We start from the raw sequence: 23,819 nt of genomic DNA on the forward strand, positions 1-23,819 counted from the left end.
TAACAACACACCAAAATACAAACAACTCTGGAAGTGTTCAAGGTCAGTATGGGTGGGCCTTGAGCAACTTGTTCTAGTGGATGGTGTCCCTGTCCATGGCAGAGACTTGGAATTATATGATTTTTAAAGTCTCTTTCAACCCAAGCCACTCTAGGATATGGTAAGAAACAGGTATTGTGAAGTTTAGATTATCACCCCATCATATTTCAATGTTTGAGTCTCCAAATAATTAATATTGTGGCTCTTACCTGATTGTATAAAAACAGCAACAAAAGAGCAAAGCCCTTCAGACTGCTCATTTATTTTGAGTTTGCTTTTTAAAAAAAAACATATAATCAGTAAATCTAAAAAAGCAAAGTTCTGAACTGATTACAGTAGCAGATAGCAGGAGAAGTTTTGCTATATGGTGTTTCAGGTCATCTTTAGATGCAATCAGAATCTCAAAGAGACTGTAAGTGGTAGACTCAAAATCCATTACTGTGGACTTTTCTCAATACAGATCCATACAAAACAGGATGCAACCAGTTAAACAGCAAGCCTTATGACCAAGTAACTTTTCAAAATGAACATGTTGAAATGCTTTATTTCTTAAAAATCAGAGATTCAGTTTCCTAACATTTTTTTCCTGAAAATGGCTCACAAATGAAAGCAAAACAAGCATCAAACCTCTCTACAGCAAGTCAAGTCTGCTCTGCAAATTAAATTCCAACACAATACACCTGATCCAGAAGCACAGCTGCAACTATTAAACCAGAGAGTGGCCTTTTCAAACTCTCCCATCTCACCTCATCTCAAACAAAAATAATAATGTCTTTTCTCTATAATGAGAAAATGACATTATGTGGCATAAACCACCACATGAGTCATTCTTAGACCAAACTGCTAGTATCAAGACAACAGGAACAGCAATATACAAGTGAAGGCATCATCTTCAATCTAGCTATACCAAAGCACAATACCAAGAAACACAATACAGACAACACTAATTCTGATTTTCAGTGATATATTAACTAACACAAGCGCAAGTATGGAGCATTGCCAACTGTCAGCACAGAGTACGCTTCTTGAAGACCATGGTTTGTGGCTGGTGATAGCCTGAAGACCTTTTTTTAACAGTCAAATCACAGTTCTTTCCGAAATTTCACCTGCTTAGCATTTTCCACACTTAGTATTCTTCTAACATCAAACCAATTGCATGTGACGACAGCAATCACTTTAACTTTCTGCAAACCCGTATGGTCACAAAAACCAAATGCACACATAAAAGAAAAAATAACCAGGCCTTACCGCAGGTTCTGAGTCTCCTCCAGTGACATAAGCCATCATTCGAAGATGCACAATGCAAGCGTTGACGTTCCAGTCGTGAAGAGTTGGTAGATTTGCAAGCCAGCTTACCGGCTACGAAGCCTCCACTGGCAAAACGCACACCAGTAACTTCACACTGACATGACCTCAGGTACATGTTACTTCCAGAGTCACAGTCAAGAGGTAACACACAAACACACCTCCACTTCTGAGAGCCGCTTACCATACTTGCGCTTTTCAACACACAAAGTATTTGTATATCTCACCACAACCCCTCCCCTTGACCCCGGAGCGACCTCCCCCCCTCACAGCTGAGCCATATAACCACTCAGGGCCAAGTGCGCCATGTTCACCTGGCCCAGACAGACAACACGGGGAAGGGAAGATTGTACCTCGACTCGCTGCGAGGAAAACTTGGAACATCAACTGCAAACACGGTTTGGCTAAAGCAAAAGCTGTTTTACCTGTGCGCTGTCAGGTTTTGGGGGTGCCAGAGCTTTGGCGCCCGCCTCACGGTCAGGGCAGAGAGCGAGGCCGGAGCAGCGCTGCAGGCTCTGAGGGGAGCCGGGCGCTGAGGAGAGCCTGCCCGCGTGAGCCTCCGGCCGCGCGCCGCACGAGCCCTGGCTGCGGCCCCGCCAGCAGCGCGCGGCCCTGCCGGGCCCCGGGCCCCCTCTGCAGCCAGGCAGCGGCGGCAGCGCGGCGCCCAGCCCGGCGGGGGTCGGGGCAGGCGTCCCTCTCACTGCTACTGCTGTGTGGTACTCTGGTGCGGGACGCGGCAACACGATGCTTTGAACTAACCTGTGCCCCCGCTTATTCTCTTACATTTTTTCTCTGTTAATACTTTTTTTCAGGCAAGACCAGAGTCTTGTATAGAAGCAACAAAGCTCAGAGTGTCCCCAGGCCGCGTGTGCCGTCAGTCCCCCGCACCTGCGGGTCTCTGGTCTAATTAAAATGCCCTCACTTCTCTTGCAGTCGTCTTGCAAAGATAATGTTTGCTGTTCACAAGTCACTGATTTCCAGAACGGTGGGCCGTAGCTGGGACCTTTACAGATCAGCTAGTTCAACCCCTCAGCTGAAGGAGGGTGACCCACAGCAGGCTGCACAGGCTCCCGAGAGCCAGGTGCAGTTGGAATCGCTCCAGAAGAGACTCCACAATCTCTCTGGGCTGCCTGCTCCAGGAATCTGGCATCTTCACAGGGTGAAGGATTTTTAACTTGTGTTCAGATACAACCTCCTGGGTTACAGTTTATGCTTTTTGCTCCTTGCATATCTCTAGACATAATTGAAATGTTTCTGACATCACCCCCTTTATCCTTCAGATACTGCTGAGCAGTGAGAAGATTCCTGCTCAGTTCACTCTGAACTAAACAGATGCATCTCTCACAGCCTTTACTCCCCAAAGAGGTGTTCCAGTCCCCTCATCTTACTAGCTTCCAGCAGGCTTTATCTAGTAGTCCCTTGCCTCTCTTAAACTGGGGAGCCCAGAACTAGACCCAGGATTCTAGATGTGGTCTCACTGGGACAGAGGAGAACCTCACTTGACATGCTGGACACACTTAATGCATTCCAAGTCACCTTGTGGCTTTGGCCACAAGGATATGTTGCTACCTCATGAGCAGCTTGCTGTCCAGTTGGATGCTCAGGTGGTTCTCCTTAAAGCTGCTTTCCAGTAAGCCATGCCCTTCTCTGTACTTCAATGAGCTTATTCCTCCCCAGGTGCAGGATTCCGCACTTAACCTTTGCTGGCCTCTAGTAGGTCCCCCTCGAAGCACCTGTTAGGTTTTGACACACCCAAATGCACAGTCTGAGAAACCTAGGTTAAACTTTTGTAACTAGTTTTCACAATCTCATGCTGGACAAGGACAGAACAGCAGTAGGAATAGCTAAAGCTGCTTTCTTTAATGGACACAGATCCATTCTTCCCCCGTGGCAGAATGTTAGTATTTTCAGTTCCTTTTAGCATGGAACTGCACTTTTAAACAGTAATTATTGTTGACTATGGCTTAAAGGTGTTAAAAAGAGTAATGGAAATTTGTACATCCAAAACATGGATGTACCTCATGCTACATGAGGTGCTTCCTGCCAGCCTTATCTGGCTCAGCTTGTCCAACCTGCCAAGGAAGGGGCAGAAACAGGAGCTGTTTTTAATAAAGAAAGCACTGTTTTAGCTAACAGCAACCCACAAGTTCCCTACAGACTATTGTGAGAAAAATATGATTTTTTTCAATCCTGAGATGCCTGAGGCTGGAGAAAAAAGACTGAGAAGGGATCATAACATCTAATAAAAGATGAAGGGCAAGTGGGCCAGATTCTTCAGTGATGCCCAGAAACAGGACAAGGGGCACAAACTGAAATGCAGGCGGCTTTATCTAAACCGAAGGAGTAGCTTCTTTGGTGTGACAAAGCTGAGGTCACTGAACAGGCTGCCCAGAGAGATTCCAAATGCACCTAGCCCTTATGACCCCAGGCAATCTGCTGTGGGTGACCCTGCTTTAGCAGGGGAGTTGGAGTGGATGATCTTCAGAGGTCCATTCCACCCCCTCCATTCCAGGATTCTGTGAGTGCTAAGCCATAATCAAGAAATGAGCAGCTAGGCCACAGGAGAATGTAATGGTGTAAGAAATGGAGGAATTAAAACAGTCACACATTAAGATAATAGAAAATATTTCCATCCAGTCTCACTGGATTGGGATAAAACTGCAGCTGGGAAGTTTTAGTAATGAGATGGTATCTGGCATGGGATGCTTCTGACTAGAGAGAAACAAGCCTTCTATCTTAGTATGATTTTTACCTTTCCCATATATTTTTCTTCCAGAAAGGTGATGGCTCGATTGTGAGCTTTTTTTGCATTGCACAGAAAAGCGAGAGACTTATTAGGTCACTTAAAACCAAACACAATTTCAAGTTCAATATTCTGTTTCATCTGGCACCAGAGTAACAGAACTAAACCTGTAAACTGTTATGACACACTGCCTAAAAAGTGTTCCACTACACAGGAAACATGTAGCAGTGTGTGGAAAAACAAAACAAAAAAATCACAGCACTCTTGCAAGGTATGTATGCTAAAGAGAAAGAAAACTGAGTAAAAGGTTATTTATCACAGAGTGATGCCCCATGAAAACACTTTAAAACAAAGCCTAAGTTACTTTCAAGAGCCAAAACACATCGTAAGCATCTCTTTTATTTGTTGTAATATAAAGAAGCATACATCATTCAGTTCCTTTAAGTACAACTCAAATTGTACACTATCAAAAAAAAAAATCAATTCGGACATCTATGAACATGTCACAATTGGATTCATTACATTTTGCTCTGCTGGTATTGCACTTGGAATGGTTTTGAAGTAAGGCACAGTAAAAACAAAGTAATTTAGTGCTTCTACAGCAGATGTCTTTTTTTAAACACATGCTACATGACGTAAAAGTACTTCTTCTAGCTTATGTATATACACACACAGGGAAAAAGAAAACATGCACTAGAGGATTCAGATTCCAACAGATCTTGTTGTTACATAATATACAAATAAAGGAGTTTAAAGATGTAAACAAATTGCATGCACATAAACTAGAGCAAAATCTTTAATACAGTATCTGAAAGCTATTAAGCTTAAATAAAAAAAATATAACTTATTAGTACTCAGGTTTATGTGCCATTTTTGTCCTGTAGAGATTAATAGTTTGGGGCTAGGGCACAGGAGGATTTTTCTGGTTTTGTTGTTGTGTTTATTATTTTGCTTTACATATTGGCAGCACTACATCAGTAAGAGACAAATATGGCTTTTGCAAAACAATGTATAATGAAAACATGAGAACACAATTGCATTTGGGGTCCAGCATCCTGGTGGTTTCCAGTCAAGAACAACACAAAACAACAACAACAAAATATATCTATCAGTATGGTCTAGGCTTTGAACTGGGAAAGCTATGCATTCCAAAAGACCTTTCTAAAGACATTTAAACTCTACAAAACCCACACACTTTGTCAAGTGTAAATGCTTACAAACTAAACACAGGAGACTCTGAATGACTCCAGCTTCGCTTTCCACTTCAAATGCTACTGAAAGGTTCCTTTCTCCATGGTCATGATAGCTGAAGTGCTATTAGATTGTCTTCAAATTAACTAGATGCCAGGAGCAGGTTTGCTTAGTTTTAAACAAGTACATTAGAAATTAAGTAAATTAACAGCATAATCTTTGCTTTCACTTATCTTTGGCATAAGGCATGCCATTTTTCCAATTAAACACAGGACATGCACCACTCTACATCCCAACGTACTATGCTGAAAGGGCACATTTGCTGCTGCCTGGGTGGCAAGGGAAGACTTCTTATTTTGCAAAAGGCACGGTGTCTAGTGCGACGTTCTTTCCCCAGCCCCCAGAGAGTGTTTAGTTAGACCAGGTACAGTTCTACACAGCAGTTTCCCAGGAGCTGTCCATTTTTCTCAGCCACTGCTTTCTTAGCTAGGTCCAAGCTTGGAAAAGTCACCAAGGCCTCTCCACTGGGCTGGCCACTAAAGTTGTAAAACACAAGGATGGAATCTGCATGGAGCTGCAATGGCACAAGAAGACAAAAGAAAAAAGAAACGAAAACCAAAATGGTTAAGACCAGAGACCCCACCTGGAAATGCAGTTTAATGCTCTGCATCTGTTTCACTCCACTTCTGTGTCTGTGGCAAAAAGATTCTGGATGTGAGAATGGGAAGGAGGGGAAGGGACCAGAAGAACTCAGCTTTTAGCTTGGCAAATGGCAGCAGCTCTTAAACTGCTGGTGTGCTGAACAGGATGATGAAGGCCTAATTCCCTGTAAAGACTTTGCTAAAGAACTAATTCAGATTAAAGATTCATATGAAAAATCAAGCTAAGATGTTAATAAAGGGTAGATGGAGCAAGAAAGTTCCAGGCATTCAGCGAATAATTCTTGTACTATGTAGACTATTGGCCAAGTGACAAAGGCTTATTATAAGGCTTGTGAGTGCTCACACTCAAAGTTTCAAAAAAACAATTAAAGGGAAAAAAATTGCTATGTCAGAGTTGTGTGTTGGAAGGATGAGCATTGTATACAAAGCAAGAAAGATTGGCTGATAAAGCCAACTAAAATTTGGCTCAGTCCCACTGAAATAGAGCAATCTTTATTGTCCTTTTTACAAGGCCAAGAAGGAAAAATAAAACCAACCAAACACACACCAAAACAGGATAAAAAATGAGATTTAGTTGGAGGTGATTTTACTTTGTAGTGCATCATCCCTCAGTAGTTCTTAACAGGCAGTTCCAAACTGCTAAGTTTAAAGCAGACATCTCTGTCTGCCCTGTGGAACCCCAACCATTTCTCACAACATGCTGGCAGTCCTTCCCAACTAAATTTGGAAATCCTATTTGTTCAATAGAAATAGATGCCAGTGAAGTTTCAAAACCACAGGTTGAAGTAGCAAAGCTCAGCATACAAGATTAGTTTGTTGGCAACACCAGTGCTAGACAAAATATATATTCAATGCTGGAAAGCCAATAGCTTTGTGAGTATTATTAATTCACTTCAACTTAATTTCACAGGACATATCCTGTTAAATTATTTAAGGTTTTCACTTTTTTGTAGAACTGTTACATGCCTGGTATGCTGCAAGAAACAGTCTTCTCAATTATTACCAGCAGCAGTTTCTGGCTAGCTTCACATTCAAACACGTAAAAAGAAAGCAAGTACATGGCAGAGCTTCACTCACCCAAACACTTAGAATGCAGCAAAAGCATCCTTAAGATATAAGCAACACTCATATCTTAAGTGTGTATATATATAACACTTCAGAAATAAAAAGCATCTATAAGACAGTGGGTACAGGCATTACTTCTCACAGAAGTCAGTCATGAAATAGCATGCAGAAATAAATTGAAGGATAAATAAAACCTATCAAATCTGAAGCCCAGATCAGATTTCGAAGCAATCTTGGTTTACTTCAAACCAATGCTGTGCTTGAAGAGAAAGCTCTACACAGTTTGTATTGAGTCACAATTCAGAGCTAAAAGATGGTGTGCTCCAAACCAGCTCTTTAATCCATACAGGATCGAGTCATTTACTATGAGTCCTGAATGTAAGTTCAATATTTCAGTTCAGAGTCAGCTGAAAACACACGTGGATAAGTCAGACATCTGAGCACAGAGGAGAGCTTTAAAAAGTAGTTAAAACAGCTGCATTGGTGTAATACCAATGAAAGGATCTGGAAATTCATATTATAGGAGTTGCATGTAAATAGAACAGGGAAGTCTACACATTCTGCAAGCAATATAATTAAGAATTAAATAGAACTCTTGAGTTTCATTTTAAGACACACTGGTTTTAGGGTATTTTTTATATAGATTTAGAGATAATTTTTCTCCCCAAACAGATTCAAATTGTTACAAATTTATCTGTAATGATAATTCTATCAAGGCACAGTATTTGATTGCCTTCACTGCATACTGAATGTTTTGGGGGATTTTTTAGAGGAGAAGAAAATACAATTGCATTGGGATACCAAACACTCCACAGATCACACCAAAACGCCCCTAAGAATTATGTTAGTGTAAAAAATGCAGGCAAGTTTAGAGTTAGCAAATTTAGTTAGGTACACTAGAACGCCGCTATACCAAAGAAAGAAAGGAACAAAGAGGGTAGTTCACATTATGTTAGGAAAATCAAGACACAATAAGTCCATGTCTAGACAGCTATGTCATGCAGCAAAGAGAAAGCCAGAGGTTTGAATTCTTTTGCACACACGTTGTGTGTATGCATTTTGTAGCCATGTCATGAAAAAAAAATCATCATCTTCTATGATAAAATACTGGATTGAAAGCGCCACAGGAGGAACAAGCACTAACTGCAAGTTTAACACACTATCTGAGCAGAACCAAGCAATCACACTACCTCCATCACTGCTATCCCATTGGCTACAGGTCACAGATGACCAATTTCCTTAAGTTACTTGATTTTTTAATAGGACAAAAGCAGAAAGAATAAAACAAGGATCCCAACACAAACTAGGAAAGGGGAAATGATATAAGCAAAACTGTATCAGCAAGCCCTGCTTTCCCTTCCCATTCACCACTGAAGATGCAGTTTCTGTCAGTCACATCTTACCTTCTTCAGAAGTTACAAAGAGTTACAAACAGACCCACTCTTTCGGTGCTTGTAACACACTCCTTGCTTGATCGCTCAGCTGAATAAGGCCATTGTAGTCATCAGGTGCATACTACAGTACAAGTGTGACATATGATAATCAGCAAGAGAAGGAACAGTTCTGGTACAAGCCACACAGACGATCATTTGCAACCATAAGTAAGAGCATCAACTATAACAACTGGCAGGAGACAGTTTTAGGCATGTTAAAGAAAACAACAAAACAACCATCTCTTAATGGGTTTTACTGCTTTTAGAAATAGACTTTAAGTAAACCCACGTGGGGAATATTCCAAACTTGTATTTGAACTGTTCCTTATCAAAGCAGGGAAACAGTTCAGACCATGAAGTGCTCCTTTTGTCATTCTATTCATGAGACTGCAGCATCTGCTAACGAAACTCTTTAGCATGCATAATCATGCTTCTACTAAGGACTCTCACTGGGACAGAACACCACCCTCCAGCATGCACGCTGAAGTGGGGGATTAGAAGCAGCATACAGATCTCGTTCAGTTTTTTTATGTAGCCACGAAGACAAACTGCAGCTTCTCCAGGGCGAGTGATAAACACTTCACTTGCACTACATACACTACTCCAGTGTAGTCAGAGAAAACCCATGTCCTGGTATGGATGCACTTAAATTAGCATTTACACTAGTACAGTGTATTTCCATATAGAAAAAATAAATAAACCATACAGTGTAACTACATCATGATAGATCTGTAGTAGAAGAATATTAAAATTGCAAGTGCCTGTCCAGTACAGCCACACCAATAAATTAAACCAAAAAAGCCCAGTGTAGATCAGTTCTAAGAAACATATGAGATCCTGAGCCCAAGCAGTCATCATATATACTGCCGGAGAGCCTGCTACAATGTGGAATCAACAGTCAGAAAACAGATCTTAGGGAACATCTCAAATCTTCTGAATTGCATATCCTGGAAAGGGACCAAGCATTCTTGCACATGCTAAAGAGGCTACTGGAGTGGTTCCTATAATTCAGGAGACACCATCTTTAGCATAATGCAAACTATAAAATACCCTTTCAGTGGCCAGAAGAGATTCCTGTCTCCCACAAAACTGGCTCTTTTTTATCACTGCCATTTTAGACAATTGTCAAATGCACGCAATGTAAACATATTATGCTGCTTTCCCTTGATATCTCTAGAATACAAAAAGTCTCCTGCCAGCTTAGGGAGAGAAAAAAATGCATACTTGGGCACACAGGGCACACTGTATCCATCCAAAGTGAAGCTGAAAAGGAAGAGAACCAACCCAACCATCAGAGACCTTCCACAGAGAACAACCACCAGGAGCCCAGAGAATGTAAGAAAAGAACTTCCCAGAGTATTTACTACTGAATTCTATCCACCTTCACATCTAGACCCATGCCAGTAATAAAAGACAAATAGAATAAGTGTTTTCTAGATAGTCTCTGCCAGGGCTACCAGACCGTGCAAATATTAGATTTATCAGTTCCCAGACCTGCCCTTGAAACAAACCTACAAAATGCAAGTTTACTCTTTGGAAGGAATGTCTCAAGATAGTACATACTTCAGATTATCAGCAGATGTACAGTAGGTAAAAATCTCTTGCAAGGGACAATGTTTTAAAGTTTACACTTGAAATGCAAAAGAACATGGAATGTGAAAGTGGGAAAACTACCCTGCACAGAAACAACACAGTTGTTAAAGTTCAGCCCTAGGCCTAAAGACAGTGAAAGAAAAAAAGTCAAAATACCTAGCAATAGAAGCAACTCTTAATTACAAGATAGATTGGCGAGAGACCCCAGTCAGTTAAGGCAGAAGTAAATTCTTCAAGCTTCCACATTTCAGAAATTACTACTGCAAATCAAGACAGGAAATAAAGTGGAGAAACTTTATTCCCTGTGAATGACGTGAAAACTACCTTAACTTGCCCAAGAAAGCTGTACTTCTTCATAAACACTTCTGATTCTGAGTCCATTTCAGAAACCTATGAGAAAAACATGCAACTGTACAGGACAAACCGTAAAGCCAAGGGTAAACTCACTGCTCAAAAGGGAAATACAGCTTTGCTAGCTTAACCTGCAGTGCAGTAGGTCAAACTCTGCTTCCATTTAGATTTGAAAATTACCACCTAGCGATTTGATTTAGCCCCCTAGTACAACCAAGTGCAAGTTCACTGATCTGGATTGTAGCAGTTTGTTTCCTCTATAAACGTTACTGAGAACTGAGACAGTATGACCATGAGGTAATACAAAGCTTTATGCATTGTGTACTAAGGATAGGTATTTCACAAGTAACTGGTATAAGTTACCAAGTACTGCAATAGTGCCCTTTCAATTGAAGTGAAATACAATTAAAAGCAGACTTCACTTTTAGCACATTCACTACCCTCCTTTTGTCCCACTAGCATCTCTGTCCCGACTCACTTGCTTCTCCGAACTGAAACAGCCCCTGTTCTCAGAGCTGCTGCCTTATTCCCTTTTCCCCTGGGGCTCACAGCTCTTGTGGGGTTGGACTTCCCTTCTGAACTAAAAGATGCTGTTATTCCAATATGGTAGCATGTCCCAGACAGACTATCTGCTATTCTTACAGCAGTGCAAAGCTTTTAAGATGACAGGAATCAAAGATAGAATGGTTAATAAAAGGATACTACACTACACTTTCTCTTTCCATCTATTGTTTAGTTTTTGTTTGTAGTTTTGGTTTTGATTTTTTTTTTAAGGTTAGTTTTGTCTTTCTCCAAGCCATTTGTTTCAGAAATACCTGCTGTGTTGAGGGTAACATGATATCGTTATTGTCCCCTCACAGACTACACAGATTTAACCAGGTCACTAGAGAGACACTGATTTCCACTTCATTTTTGCTGTTCCTACAATAGACATTCAAATATCAGTCTAAAAACAGCATATACAGAGCAATCTAAAGGGGGAAAAATCCATTGATAAAAACAAAATTAGAATTGGAAAGTATATATAAACATGCCCCAACTGGGCAAAAAGCAAAGGGAAATGACAGAAATGGAAAACATCAGAGGCAAAATGGCCACTTGAGGATTGCAGGTGCAGTTCTAGCCTAAACTACCAATGAACCGTATCATAGAACAGTTCCCAAAAACAAAGAAATCTAGCTCTCAGACTTGGAAAGAAAGTCTGGAACACAGAATAAATTTTAATGACTAGTTAACTGCAACCTCAGAAGAAATACCTGAAACTGGCTTTGCCACTGAAGTACATGAGTTGTACCTTAAGAGCGCAAATATAAGCACCAGTAACCACCAGAATGCTCCAGAATGCTCTCTGGAACCAACACCACCTGAACATTTTGTAGACCAGAGAGTGAAATATATAATGCTTGTTCCCAAAAATACAGCTCAAAGATAGTGCACCTTTAGTCTCTTGCTTTAAGTGTGGGAGGCCACAGCCAGAAACAGTAACCACTCATTTAGTAGGCACAGGGTCACGGATGTTTTCTCCACACAGGCAAAATTTCCAGGTAGAAGATAAATTTAGGCAAGCAAAACAAGCTGTGTCCTCTATTCTGAGAGCGTGGGGGTGAACATACAATAATGTCTATATTGCCAGCTGACTTCAAATACCAGTAAATAGGAATTCTTCCCCTACCACGTCCTCTTTCGTTTCCCTGGGCGGAAGGTGCTATGCCTGGAATTGGCACACAGAGGATGGGGTATCCCTCTGACTCCAAAGCATCAGATTTCAAAAGGAATCCATAGGAAAGAGAATACTTCTTTGTTTAAGCATGCATTTCAGAGAAAAAAAAACTAATCCCTAAAAAGTCAGTAACAATGAAGGCTGCTGTCCTGATACAAGAGCGAAATGTTGTTAATGCTCTTGGAATTTAGCCATCCACTTCCCTTCACTTCCTTATTACTGCTTTAAGCACAAGCCACCTCTCCCCCCCCCCAAACAATGAGTCTTAAATTCTTTGAAGACCTGGAGGATTAATGTACTGCAAGAGCTCTCTTTAGGTACAGATAAAAGACACCTAAGCCCCGTACAGGTTTAAAGAACAGTATTTATTTTAAGCTTCCCTTGCATGAAAACACACACACAAAGAAGTCCTTACATGTCCATCCTGACCTTTACCAGTAAACCCAGGAGACTTTAAATAAAGCTCAGATGATGACTGTGGCTCCTAAATCTTAGTGCTCTCTTAGTTGATTTTTTAACTAATTCTGAATGAAACATACTATTGTAGTTAGACATAACTTACCTAAATAGTAAGTCTGCTTTCTAAGGACTAACCCACATGGTCTTTTCCAGGCAGACATGAGTTCATTTTACATACTTCCAATGAATTAGGCAACTGCTACTAAATCCTAAGATGACAGTTGTGAACTAGCTTTTGGTCAGCTAAGACCATGAGCACAGTTTAATTACATCTAGTTACACATAAACCTAGCAGTTCTTGCAGAATATCAATTACAGCAATAAGCCTGCATTTTCATAAGCAAAAAAAAAATTCAACAAAAAACCCAAACGCCACAACCCACCAAAACATACAAGCAAAAAAACCTACCAACACCATCTAGAAGTATTTCTCATTGATTCATGTAGTGGCCAAAGAGTAAAATCCACAGAGGATTGAGCCAGCAAATAAAAAATATGTCCTGATATCCAAACAATTTGATGTAAATCCACCACTCAACTCCTATACTTGTTTCTTCCTTATTTACTTGATTTCTTTCACTGCTTCTACAGCCGTGCAGAGCTATGGCATAAACTAACACTGGTAAGTCTGTTATGTATAATAGCTGTTTTTGCATTTTTTCCTCAGGCTTTCCCTATAGGATCTGAAATACAAATCCTTTTTTATTTTACAAAAATCTCCTCACAATCACATACTTTTTGAGTTATAAAGCAAAGTTTCCTACAAGTAATACCCAAATAGTAAATCTGCTGAGCAGTTGGTGTTTTAGCACCTGTAAATGCAACTACTCTCATCTCATTGTCCTCTCTTAATTGTAAGGTGTTTATTGTTGTGGTTTTGGTTACGTATCATTTAGCTATATACACAGTATATGAGTGGAGTCAAATCGATGGCCCTGCTACATCACAGTAGAATTAAAAACCAATTTAACATGCATTAGTTTCCAACTCAACTACTACTGATATAATCCTTGTGGAAGATTGTAGTACACTACAATATTATACAGAAAGGTGATAGTGAAACTTACTGTCTCCAAGATTAACTATTCAAATTCTTCACAGGTTTTTCAAGATTGTTTGATGTAAGACACATTAAACATATGCAAGCTGGAATGAAAACATGAAAGCCAACTACAGGAAGAAATCAAGCTGCTGAAGCACTGAAAAATAGGCTAGTTCTGATACAATTAAATAAAATTTAAAATATTGATCTGTTGGCTTGTACTAGAAGCATGTACTGATGTTGAGACCAGCTTGTTGAAGTCCATGATAAGCAAAGTCTATCTCTTAAGAGGCAGGTCTGGTAAGAAAAGTGCTTTCACTTCGGTAGTAATATGTGCACACATGCAATATACAGAGCCCATGAAGACTGAAGGAAGCAAACAAAAGAGAATAAAGCAAGAACTAAAACTTTAAAACGTGTTCCTTTCCAACAAGGACATACCAAGACAAAAATCACCCTTTAATCTCAGCATCTCCAATATGGTTCCCAGAACACCAACATCAAAGCCCACTGAATGCCAACATCAAATAGTTATACGGAGATTAAAACCATGCCCAAATCACTGATGATTATTAGAGGCTCACTTTATATACAAGCAGAGGCATCATGTAATAAATCCTTGGGCACCACCAGAAAAAAGAAAAATTTATGTGAGGAGAGAGGAAAGAAGGAAAAAGAAAAAAATATTAGTTATTGCTCCAGAGACATCATATTGTCCCAATACAGTAAGTCAGCACTTCTTTTTAAACCTAAAGGAATGAACAAGTATAAAACTGGCATTACCACATGCGGGCTTCCTTGGCTCCTTTATAAGATAATGAACCAAATCTCATTTGGACATCTTCTAAAGAAATCAAAGAAGTGACCCATTTAATAACAGTGACTGGTGACCAACAAGAGGTTGTGGCAGAAGAACAAACTTTTTACCTTCATCAGAAGTTTTGCCACATTTGAAGCACTTAATTGTGCAATACAAACACTATGAACTGCTCTTCAAATGCAAAAACAAAGAACAGGGCAAATTAAGCAGCAGAGCCAAAGATCCTCTAAAAAAAAAATACGAAGATTTAGTGCAAGACAGAGCTCCCAGACATTCTCACTGACCTAATCCATACACAGACAGGTTTAGGTCACATTTTTCCATGGTGCACTTACACTTCTGCCTGAACTTCAATTTCAAAACCAGGCTTCCCCAGTCAAGGTTTTAATATATTCTCCACCCATCCACCAAAACCTCCAATTAGTTGGCACAAGCCAAATTCAAAAAAGCTGATATATCAATTGCTATAATGCATCACACTTTTTATAAACTAATCCTCAAATATTCCCATTGAAAACCCAAGAAAGTGAAACTACTTTCAGTAGTTTTCTCTGAAAAAACACCACAACAGGTTTTCCAAATACTCAAAAGAAGAGAGACATCTAAGCACCAGTTCTCAGTCTACATTCATTTACACAGCAGACAACGGATCTATAAATTGAAGCCTGTCATCCCTTAGGAACCTTGAAGAAGACATACCATGCCTGACTGTTCTGTATTAACTGCTGCCACGCATTGAGAAGAATCCATCTACATCTTGTGTACCATAGAATTTTGAAAGACAAACAGATAAAAATTGCCATCTTTTCACATCAGTTGAACAGTGGTTTGAGACCCACCAGAAGGATTTTAATCAGGGCTTCCAAGTAGTACCAAAAGGGCAGATTAGCTATTTGTCTAAGTGCTGTTATCCACAGAAGTTAAATATTCACCAGAACATACCACATTCAATTATCTTTACTTTTAGCAAACATTGATGACAAAACATGAATATAGAGACAATATTCTCTATGGTGAGAAGCAGAAGACATAGAAAGAATCATTCCATGAATAATAAGCACTGCTGGGAAAAAAAGTGTTCGTACATGATGTGCTTTTTTCCCCCCTCATACTCCTCAAGATGAGACATTCCTTTGTGTTTGCTCACTGAATCAGTACACACTGACTGAAGTTACCTACAGTGTGTAGAATATTTGCTATCAGTATAAAACAGTTTGGAAAACAGAGGAAGTTTTTTTCGGTTACAGTGTAATGCAGTTTTAATAGAAAATACTTCTGCCTTTCACTACAACAACTAGTCACTGAGAAAGTGTCTGACAAAGGCATCTGGTTCTCTCCTTTTGCAAGTAAATCACCACACCTAGGTCATAGCTCCTTCTGTACTAGAAATTTGCTCTGGGCAGACTTTAACAGTGAAGCCTTGAAAGTCAAACACTGACCCTCCCCACTATGCTTCCCACCGAAAAGTGGCAAGCTGAAAGCTTTTGGCAACCCTCACCTTATTTTGGCAGCCCCTGCACAGCCCTACTACCAGTGAGACTCTGCACTTTCTCCCTTCTCAAACTTAAATCTTAACCCCAGGTACACTGCTTTCAAATTAGGATATGCTTTGTATAAAAGACATAAGCCAAATTGCATATTACACTTAGCTCTGCCAGTTCAATGTAGCTCACTGAGCTTCAGCAATTTCCAAAAGCACTCACTTTCTCAGTTTGATCCCCATTGCTCCTTAGAGGTCCAAATACCCTATCAAGGAGGAGGACTGCATACTAACCTGGTACCCCTGGAAGAAACTGAGTATCTCCTTCATTCCTGTGTTATATGGCAAGCCCTGCATACGGACTAATGCTCCAGGCTGAGGCAGAAGTGGAGTGTGGGTGGCAGTGGCGGCAGCGGCTACAGCTCCTGGAGGAGCTGCAATGTACCCTACTGTGGTAGGGGATACTGGAGGACTGCAAGAGAAAGAGGGACAAAATCATTATGAAACCAAATAACTGCTTTTAGTATTCAGAACAGGCAAAGATGAAACTGAAAAGTTTGAGAATAAGCCCAAAACCACAGAAAAACAGCAGCCCTGATGTATGCTGCTTTGTGGACTTCCTTCAGCATCTAACAATTTGTTTTCAGAGAACAGAGGAAAACAGCTAACATTCATAAAGACATAAAGAGTGGCATTTGTCATATCCCAGGGGAGAAGAAAAATAGTAGCTGCAGATGACTAGTTCTAATATTGTTAATAAACTACAAAGAAAAAAAAAATGGGGAGCAGAACCAGAGTGAAATGTAGTCAAGGAACCAAATCTGGTATCTGAGCCACAAAACAGCAAATTAAACATCATCTTTCGTCAGGGCATGTCTAGCAGGACATGTCACAAGCCTAGGAACTCTCAATGGACACACTATTTCCCCACTGACCCAAGCACCAGACTTCAGTGAATCCATCTGTGGGAAGGGAAAAGGTGGAAATCTTCTGCTTTGCTTACATGTGTAAATTGTTCTTTGGACTCACTGATATCAGAAAGCAAACCTAGTACACACCTATGATGAGCATTTCAGGAAGGGAGCTATCTTAAGTACAAGAACTAACTAAGGAATGAGGGTAGAGCCATTTGGCCAAGAAATAGAACTGCCTTGATGACATTGCCTTGGTGCCAAAACCACTGTTAAATATTAGACCAACATTATCACAAGATTCCAGTGAAGCTACAGAAAAGCCAGACTTCATTACAAGGCCACAGAGATTCAGTTAAAACATCTACTGCCTTTGCTGATGAACATCAAGTTCCCAGGATCATCTGCAGCAAAGAAACAGATTTCAGAGCTGTTCACATGTGGCCACACAGTTGCCTACTCCACTAAGATGAGACATCAAGAGAAGCAGTTAAGCCTCAGGGTTACCTGGGATAGTAAGCTGTGTAATTCATGTAAAGCTGAGCAGCCTGAGCTGGGTAGTAGGTAACAGCTGGAGGAGCAGCTGCGGAGGCCTGGGGAGTCCTAGTGGTTGGCAAGAGGGCTTGTGTCTGGTAAAGCGCTGCCTCTGCTGGGATCACAGCTGCTGTTTGGAAAGCAGCATAAGCTGGTGGAGAAAGACCTGAAAATAAAGCAGGACACAGAAAACCAATTAGAATGGAGATTTTTGCTATAGGAAAGAAATTATTTATGCCAATATGATCAACAGTATCTGGGCATGATGAATGAGCATTTGTTCAAAGTCCACTCTCTAGCCTCTCCTCTGGAAACCCCTGCTGCATCACCATGAATGCCAACTGGGGCATTCCAAATCAGCAATTCCTAAGAGTACAGAACTCCTGAAACTGAGTAACCTTGTCTGTATGCAAATGGAGAGTAGAGAACTTCAGAGTTATTTCAAGGAAAGCATAAAAGCCATGTGCAGAAAAAGCAGGAGTGCACACCAACACACCCTCTGTTCTTTCTAATAGAAGTTGTACTCTGTGGGACAAAAGTACCAAAATATGAGCTACAAATGGGCATCCACAACTGCTGGCCATAAGTCTTCATGTAGAAGCCTCCACCAATGTCAAAAGTGTTTTTAGGATACAGCAAATGGAAAAAGAAAACCTCACTAGATCACTAGTCTGATGCAATTATCTGATTTGCATAGCTGGATTTGGTGTGCAGTTAAACTATTTTTATTTGGCAGCTTTTGATTCTTTTGCAAATACACATCAGTATCTGCTAGTGACTTGCAAGTGAGATTGATTAGAATGACACAGTAAAGTTCCAATATAGTTCCACAGCAAGGTTCACTGTCATGTTAAATAAAATGAAAATACAAAAATCCACCCAACTTCACTCTATGGTCTCTTAATGTATCATCCCAGTGGGCATTTTCCTTCAAAAATAAGCCCATAGAGTACCTTCTCAATGCTCTAAGGCAAGATAGCAAGAGCACTCATTGGCAGCTAGAACGCAGAATTTCTCTCCTTTAAAAAAATCCCTCTAATTCCAAGTAAGTTTCAATACAGGCAAGTCTACTGCAGAGCTCAGAAGAACAGTACACCCACAAAAAGCAGAGTGTGCAACAATTTCACTGGCAAGGCTTTGCTGCGCTCTGCTCACCACCGAAATACAATAAAAATGCCTCTGATCAGTCCCATTATTCCTCAAAAGGAACAATTCCAATCTCAGCATGTACACAGATGGATGATTATTGATCATAGCAAAACCGAAGTCAAAAGATGAAAGGCCACAAAGCTTCAGCACCTACCACATATCAGCCTTTAGCAGCAGAGAGCGGAAGAATTGGAGACTTACATGGTAACTTACATGGCGGTGGGGATAAGCCACTACGATTTAAAGTGCCACCCATTAAAACAAAGTTCATCTCCTCTCCTGAACACTGGAATACTTCCACATAACGGTCCTTCATCATTTTTTTGTGACATTTTTGAGCCACCATAAAAGCTTTGTCAGCAGATTTCATTTGGATGAAAGCATCACCTGATGGGCGTCCCTAGGGGAAGGGGGGAAATAATCACATCAATCTGTTACTAAAACACCCTGAGCACAAGAAGTGCAAAACTACCAAGATCAAATGTCTACTGAGAATCTGTCTTGTTCCTTGTTGCCCAGCACCAATGACTAACAACTCAACAATGGTTTTTAGAAGATGAGAGGCAGCACCCAGTTAACACAACACTACTTCTGTCTTCTTCATAAAGAAAAATTTAGCATGGAAACAAAGTTTGCAGACCTGTAATTCAAATGTTGTTTGAAGCAGGGCTAACTTTCTAATTATATGAGGCCACTCCTGGCCTTCTCCACTTGAAATATGAGCATCTTGAGAGGTGGAGATTCCATAGTATCTCTGGGAACCCTTTCAGTTGCTTAAGTTACTTTAATATATGATGACAGGGAACAAATATCCCTATGATTATGTTATTAAAACATATCCAAAAACAATGTTTAATTATCAACTTCCTTTAAAGCCTGAGCTCTGTAATCAAGTTAAAAGCTCAGAAACCCTAAGTTTTTCCACAAGTATCACTCAAAAACCACAGCTATCACTGAGAAGAATCCTGAAGTTGACAGAGCAGCTATCATCTAAGATGAGACATTTGTACCTTGTGTATTTCCAGCACTGGACTGAAACACATGAGACTATTTAAGAGAGCCCCCAGAATAAAGCTGTTATTAAAAGAACAAGCTTCATCCTTCCTAGTCTTATGTAGACATACATAGAAAGAAAAACCAAGTGCCTAGGAAGGAAGGAAGGAAGGAAGGAAGGAAGGAAGGAAGGAAGGGAGGAAGGAAGGAAGGAAGGGGCAAACAGCCAGGAAGAGGTCAGCTACCCTGACTTCTAGTCCTATTCAGTAACTGGAAAGGTAACTGAAATGTTGGTACCTGTTGATTAAGGACCATGTGAACTCCATGGGGCTTGATATCAGCTGTAGCATCTCCCATAAATTCCAGGATGTCATCAATGCCAGCGGTGTAAGGAAGGCCTCGGAGTCGGACGCAGTCACGTATGCTACCCGTAGCAATGGTGTATGGTGGGGGTATGACAGGAATGATGGGAGTTGGGAGAGTGGGAATAAGAGGTGTGGACATATATCTGTTAAGTACCTGTTGACAAAGAAAAGCACAGAGAAAGGTCTACACAAAATCTGGCTGAGCATAAACCAATCCTTGCAATATTATTTCCCACATTGAAATGAAACCACTTCCAATATTAGAGAAAAAATGAAAAACCCTTAACATAAATTATTGTCAGAGTCATAGAATACACTGGGATGGAGGGCACCTCTGGAATCCATCTGGTTCAACCTCCCTGCAGTAAGCAGGGACATTCCCAGATAGATCAGGCCACTTAGAACCCCATCAAGCCTGACTTTGAATGAATGTCAATAGTTTGCTGTGGAGCATTTGAAAGTTTCAAACTTAGAAGGGGAGAGTGGAAACCTAACAGGTTTAATTTGTTAAGAACCTTATAACACACTTTTGCAATTTCATTATTAAGAAAAACAGATTCATGTATTTTTTGAGATGCTCTAAAATAAGAACATCTGAAAATCACGTGTACTAATAAACCAATACTGTCACAGAGTTCTTTCTTAGAGTAAGGTTCTTAGAGTCAATTAAAGAGAGTAATTTTTAAAAGATCTGAGCCCTGAAATATCTAACAAGTTAAAAAAAACAACTCTAGTTCCTTCATAAAGCTAAGCCCAGGACAATCACAAATAAGCACATTCCACTGAAAGAGGTACTAAATAAGAGCTTTCTTTTTGTCCATAATGATTCTGCTGTGGGAGTCTATCTCAACAGAAGCCTTTTTTTCTAAAAGAACCTGCTTGTAGCACCTTTCAGGCTAGAAATCTTATCCTTCAGTTGTGTCTAGAATATTGCAATTAGTTTTTCTGAAGTCTAAAATGAGAGCTGGTTTCATCTCTTGTAATTACTCAAGCTGCATGTAATTCACCCACTTTAACCCCTCCCCCACAAAAAATCTCTTACTCAAGCAAGGGGAAAAAAAAACCAAACCACTGGGTGTCCCCCTAGACACCTATCATAGAGGAAGAAGTAATAACATACTGATAGAATATAATTATACTGTTTCATCCAGGCCTCCCAAATGAAAATTAGACAGATCCTGCTAATTCCTTGTTTCCAACAAAACAGTTACAGGAAAAACTGTTTTAATGCATCCAAATGTGGATTTGATGATAGAAGTTCTGTACATGGAGAATTTAAAGACAGCTTTGATGATTTTCAAGAAGTGTTACTACAGTGCTAGCTATCTAATGTATTCTTATCATTACTTTTTTTCCTTTCAGCCAGTATTTAAGTAAAAGAAAATTATCCAGCCATTTTCACTTTGCAATCTGAGAGATGTTGGTAGTAAAAAAACATCCCCAAACCCAGTGCTGCATAATCTTCCATGCTCATCAAGTTAAGTCTTGTCCTTTCTAGAATGGCATCTGTAACATTATAGACTTTCCCAGTTGTCTAGAATGTGTGTGTCTGCAAGAGTTAGAAGAAGTGTTTTAACTGTTAAATTTCAAATATCACAGTCCAAAGTTACAACCTGTTGGACTTCTGCTGCTGTGCTCCTGAAGAGTTCAATGTAACGTTTCCCAAGTATTTCTTTGTGCTTTTTAAGTGCATTTTGTGCATATTCTTCACAGGAAAATAACACAAATGCATCTCCTGTGGGCCTGCCATCTGGGTACTTGACAAAGAGAAGTCCCTCTTTCCCTCCTGTTACTGGGCACTCTGGCCCCAGAAACCCCAAGACATCGTCCTGAGTAGCAGTGAATGGAAGACCTCTCATCCGGATGATAACTTGATTCTCCTTAGATAGGAACTGGGCCACTTCATTGGAGGTGCCTGGCGGGAAAATAAAAACATATGGTCAGCCCAGAACATATCATCATGATGGTCTGCTAATTCCATAGGATGCACGAGTAGCAAAGCATTAAGGAGCAATATAGGAGCAAGTAGCTAGCAACAAATACACAGAAGATGTGAGATGTTACTACCTCACAGTAATCTATTTTTAAGTGAAAATGTCTTACCCTCGAAGTGTTCCATATATTAGTGAAACTGGAACAAAGATATTAGTGTGAACCTATACAAGGCACAGAGAAACTTCCCCTGCAAAGGCTCATCTTCCTTCCAAACAACAAGACCTGCCTGAACATCACAGGCCAAATGTTCACAGCTCAAATTCAAGCATACGAAATCAGAAATTGACAGGGTTAGGGATTCTTGGAAGGCAATACAAGAAAGGACACTTCATTATCCATGTGTGTCCTCAGGAAAAATGAAGGCAACCAGAACACCACTTCTATGCCCTTAGGTAATCACACTGAACTTCAGCAGAGCTTACCTCCTGCAATTTTTAAAAATTCCTCCCCAGTTGCTTTGTAAACCTTAAAAAGAAAAAAGCCACACATGAATATTACAACATTCAACTCTTAACATACACACATACATGAGAGAATTCTATTTTGGTACTTTGAACAAAACAGAAATTGGTGCTCACTTAATGTAGTCTAAAATATTCAGGATGGTCTCCAAAGATTTGTTTCAAGTCACTACTTCTTACCTCAATGTATCTGCTACCCATGTGATGTTTATGTCTTTCCAGTGCAAGGTCTCTCTGTTCAGAGTTGACAAACCGAACCAATGCTTCCCCATTTCTTCTTCCTTGAGCATTTAGACAAAGAGCCACACCACCTCTGGAAGGTAAAACCACAGAAAATAAAGTTCCTGATGTCCACAATTTATTTCATTTTCACCTAACACAATTGCACTGCAGGATCCACTTCAGTGAGATCCTGGATCTCATGCTGTTCCCCACTTTCTTGACTTTCACACAGAAGTAATTTTGCAAGTCCTTCCTATTATCTCAGCGATGCAGGTTTGAATTTCCTCATACCTGAAACACTTTTCCCCCTCGATTTTGAGAATCTGGAACAAATATTAATTGACAGGCATGGTAAACTAAGTTCACTTTCTCCATCTATATACGCAGATATATATGGACAGAGTTGCACACACATTAGCCACATGAAAATTTCTTCCACTTGGATGTTTATGAGTCTGGCCAGTTGACGAGGTATAGCAGAATACTGAAGAGTTGGTGCAACATTATAACTTGGATACTGCCTTGATAACTGCAGTTGCCGTTTCACCCTTCAGGTATTAGCAATAAGCAAATGTATGTGGGGTTTCTATTCATAAGTCTTCTCTTCACACACTTCAAAACTATTAAAGACAAATGATAAAGCAAGATGTATTCTTATTATCTTACTTGGCAATGTTGAGTCCTTTGAAGAATCGAGCAATATCTTGGTCTGAAGACTGCCATGGCAAACCTCTGGCACGTATTACTGTCTCACTGTCTACTGTTTCTGATTTGCTACTGCACCAAAATAGGGGAAAAAAATAAAAGTCAAAGTAAGCTTCAGTTTAGGTTTTCTGTTGTCATACTAAACTCCAGTTTGCAAGTAATTCAATTTGTCAATCAGGAGTATGTTTGACATTGAGGCTGTTCTCTTGTTCATTTCAATAACGAAAAAATAACTGAGATAGTTATACAACTATATACATATATATATACAACATGCATATATATATATATACATATATACAACTATATACATATATATATACAACATCTAAGATGCATTATGTTGACACCACTTTGCAGCTCTGAAAGAATAAAATAGGAGTAATGTTTCAGAAAGAAGTAATAAGGCACTGGATTAATTTTGAAATATCTAACAATCCAACACAGATGACTGCAAGGCAGGCCTAAATATGAGTACATACTATTTATGCTGAAGACGTTTTCTGTTCTCCAGTCACTGCAATATGTTTGAAAAGAAAGAACTATTCTGCTCCTACTCTCCCTAAATCCAATATGCAATA

At 40.0% G+C, this 23,819-nt stretch overlaps 1 protein-coding gene and 1 long non-coding RNA gene across 9 annotated transcripts in view; both read right to left on the minus strand.

Moving 5' to 3' along the window:
• Positions 1–1,507, minus strand: part of LOC135184551 (uncharacterized) — a 37,662-nt gene extending 36,155 nt beyond the window's left edge. The window contains exon 1 of the long non-coding RNA XR_010306089.1: positions 1,288–1,507. This is a non-coding gene — a long non-coding RNA (uncharacterized LOC135184551). The remainder of the gene's footprint in view (positions 1–1,287) is intronic.
• A 2,961-nt stretch (positions 1,508–4,468) lies between these two features.
• Positions 4,469–23,819, minus strand: part of ESRP2 (epithelial splicing regulatory protein 2) — a 97,694-nt gene continuing 78,343 nt past the window's right edge. For 4 of the 8 annotated variants that reach the window (XM_064160428.1, XM_064160426.1, XM_064160431.1 and 1 more), the window contains 9 exons: positions 23,200–23,310; positions 22,492–22,624; positions 22,273–22,315; positions 21,469–21,770; positions 19,788–20,009; positions 18,699–18,897; positions 17,322–17,514; positions 16,198–16,375; positions 4,469–5,852 (listed from right to left, as the gene is read on the minus strand). In XM_064160428.1, coding sequence (XP_064016498.1) covers positions 5,694–5,852; positions 16,198–16,375; positions 17,322–17,514; positions 18,699–18,897; positions 19,788–20,009; positions 21,469–21,770; positions 22,273–22,315; positions 22,492–22,624; positions 23,200–23,310 — 1,540 coding nt within the window. In that variant the 3' untranslated portion in view covers positions 4,469–5,693. Of the gene's footprint in view, positions 5,853–7,006; positions 7,413–8,408; positions 8,521–10,355; positions 10,422–13,192; positions 14,222–16,197; positions 16,376–17,321; positions 17,515–18,698; positions 18,898–19,787; positions 20,010–21,468; positions 21,771–22,272; positions 22,316–22,491; positions 22,625–23,199; positions 23,311–23,819 lie in introns of those variants that run through there. The other 4 variants (XM_064160429.1, XM_064160430.1, XM_064160432.1 and 1 more) reach the window with 4 other exon arrangements.

This window comes from Pogoniulus pusillus, chromosome 20 (genome assembly GCF_015220805.1).
Source record: "Pogoniulus pusillus isolate bPogPus1 chromosome 20, bPogPus1.pri, whole genome shotgun sequence".
Classification (NCBI taxonomy): Eukaryota; Metazoa; Chordata; class Aves; order Piciformes; family Lybiidae; genus Pogoniulus; species Pogoniulus pusillus.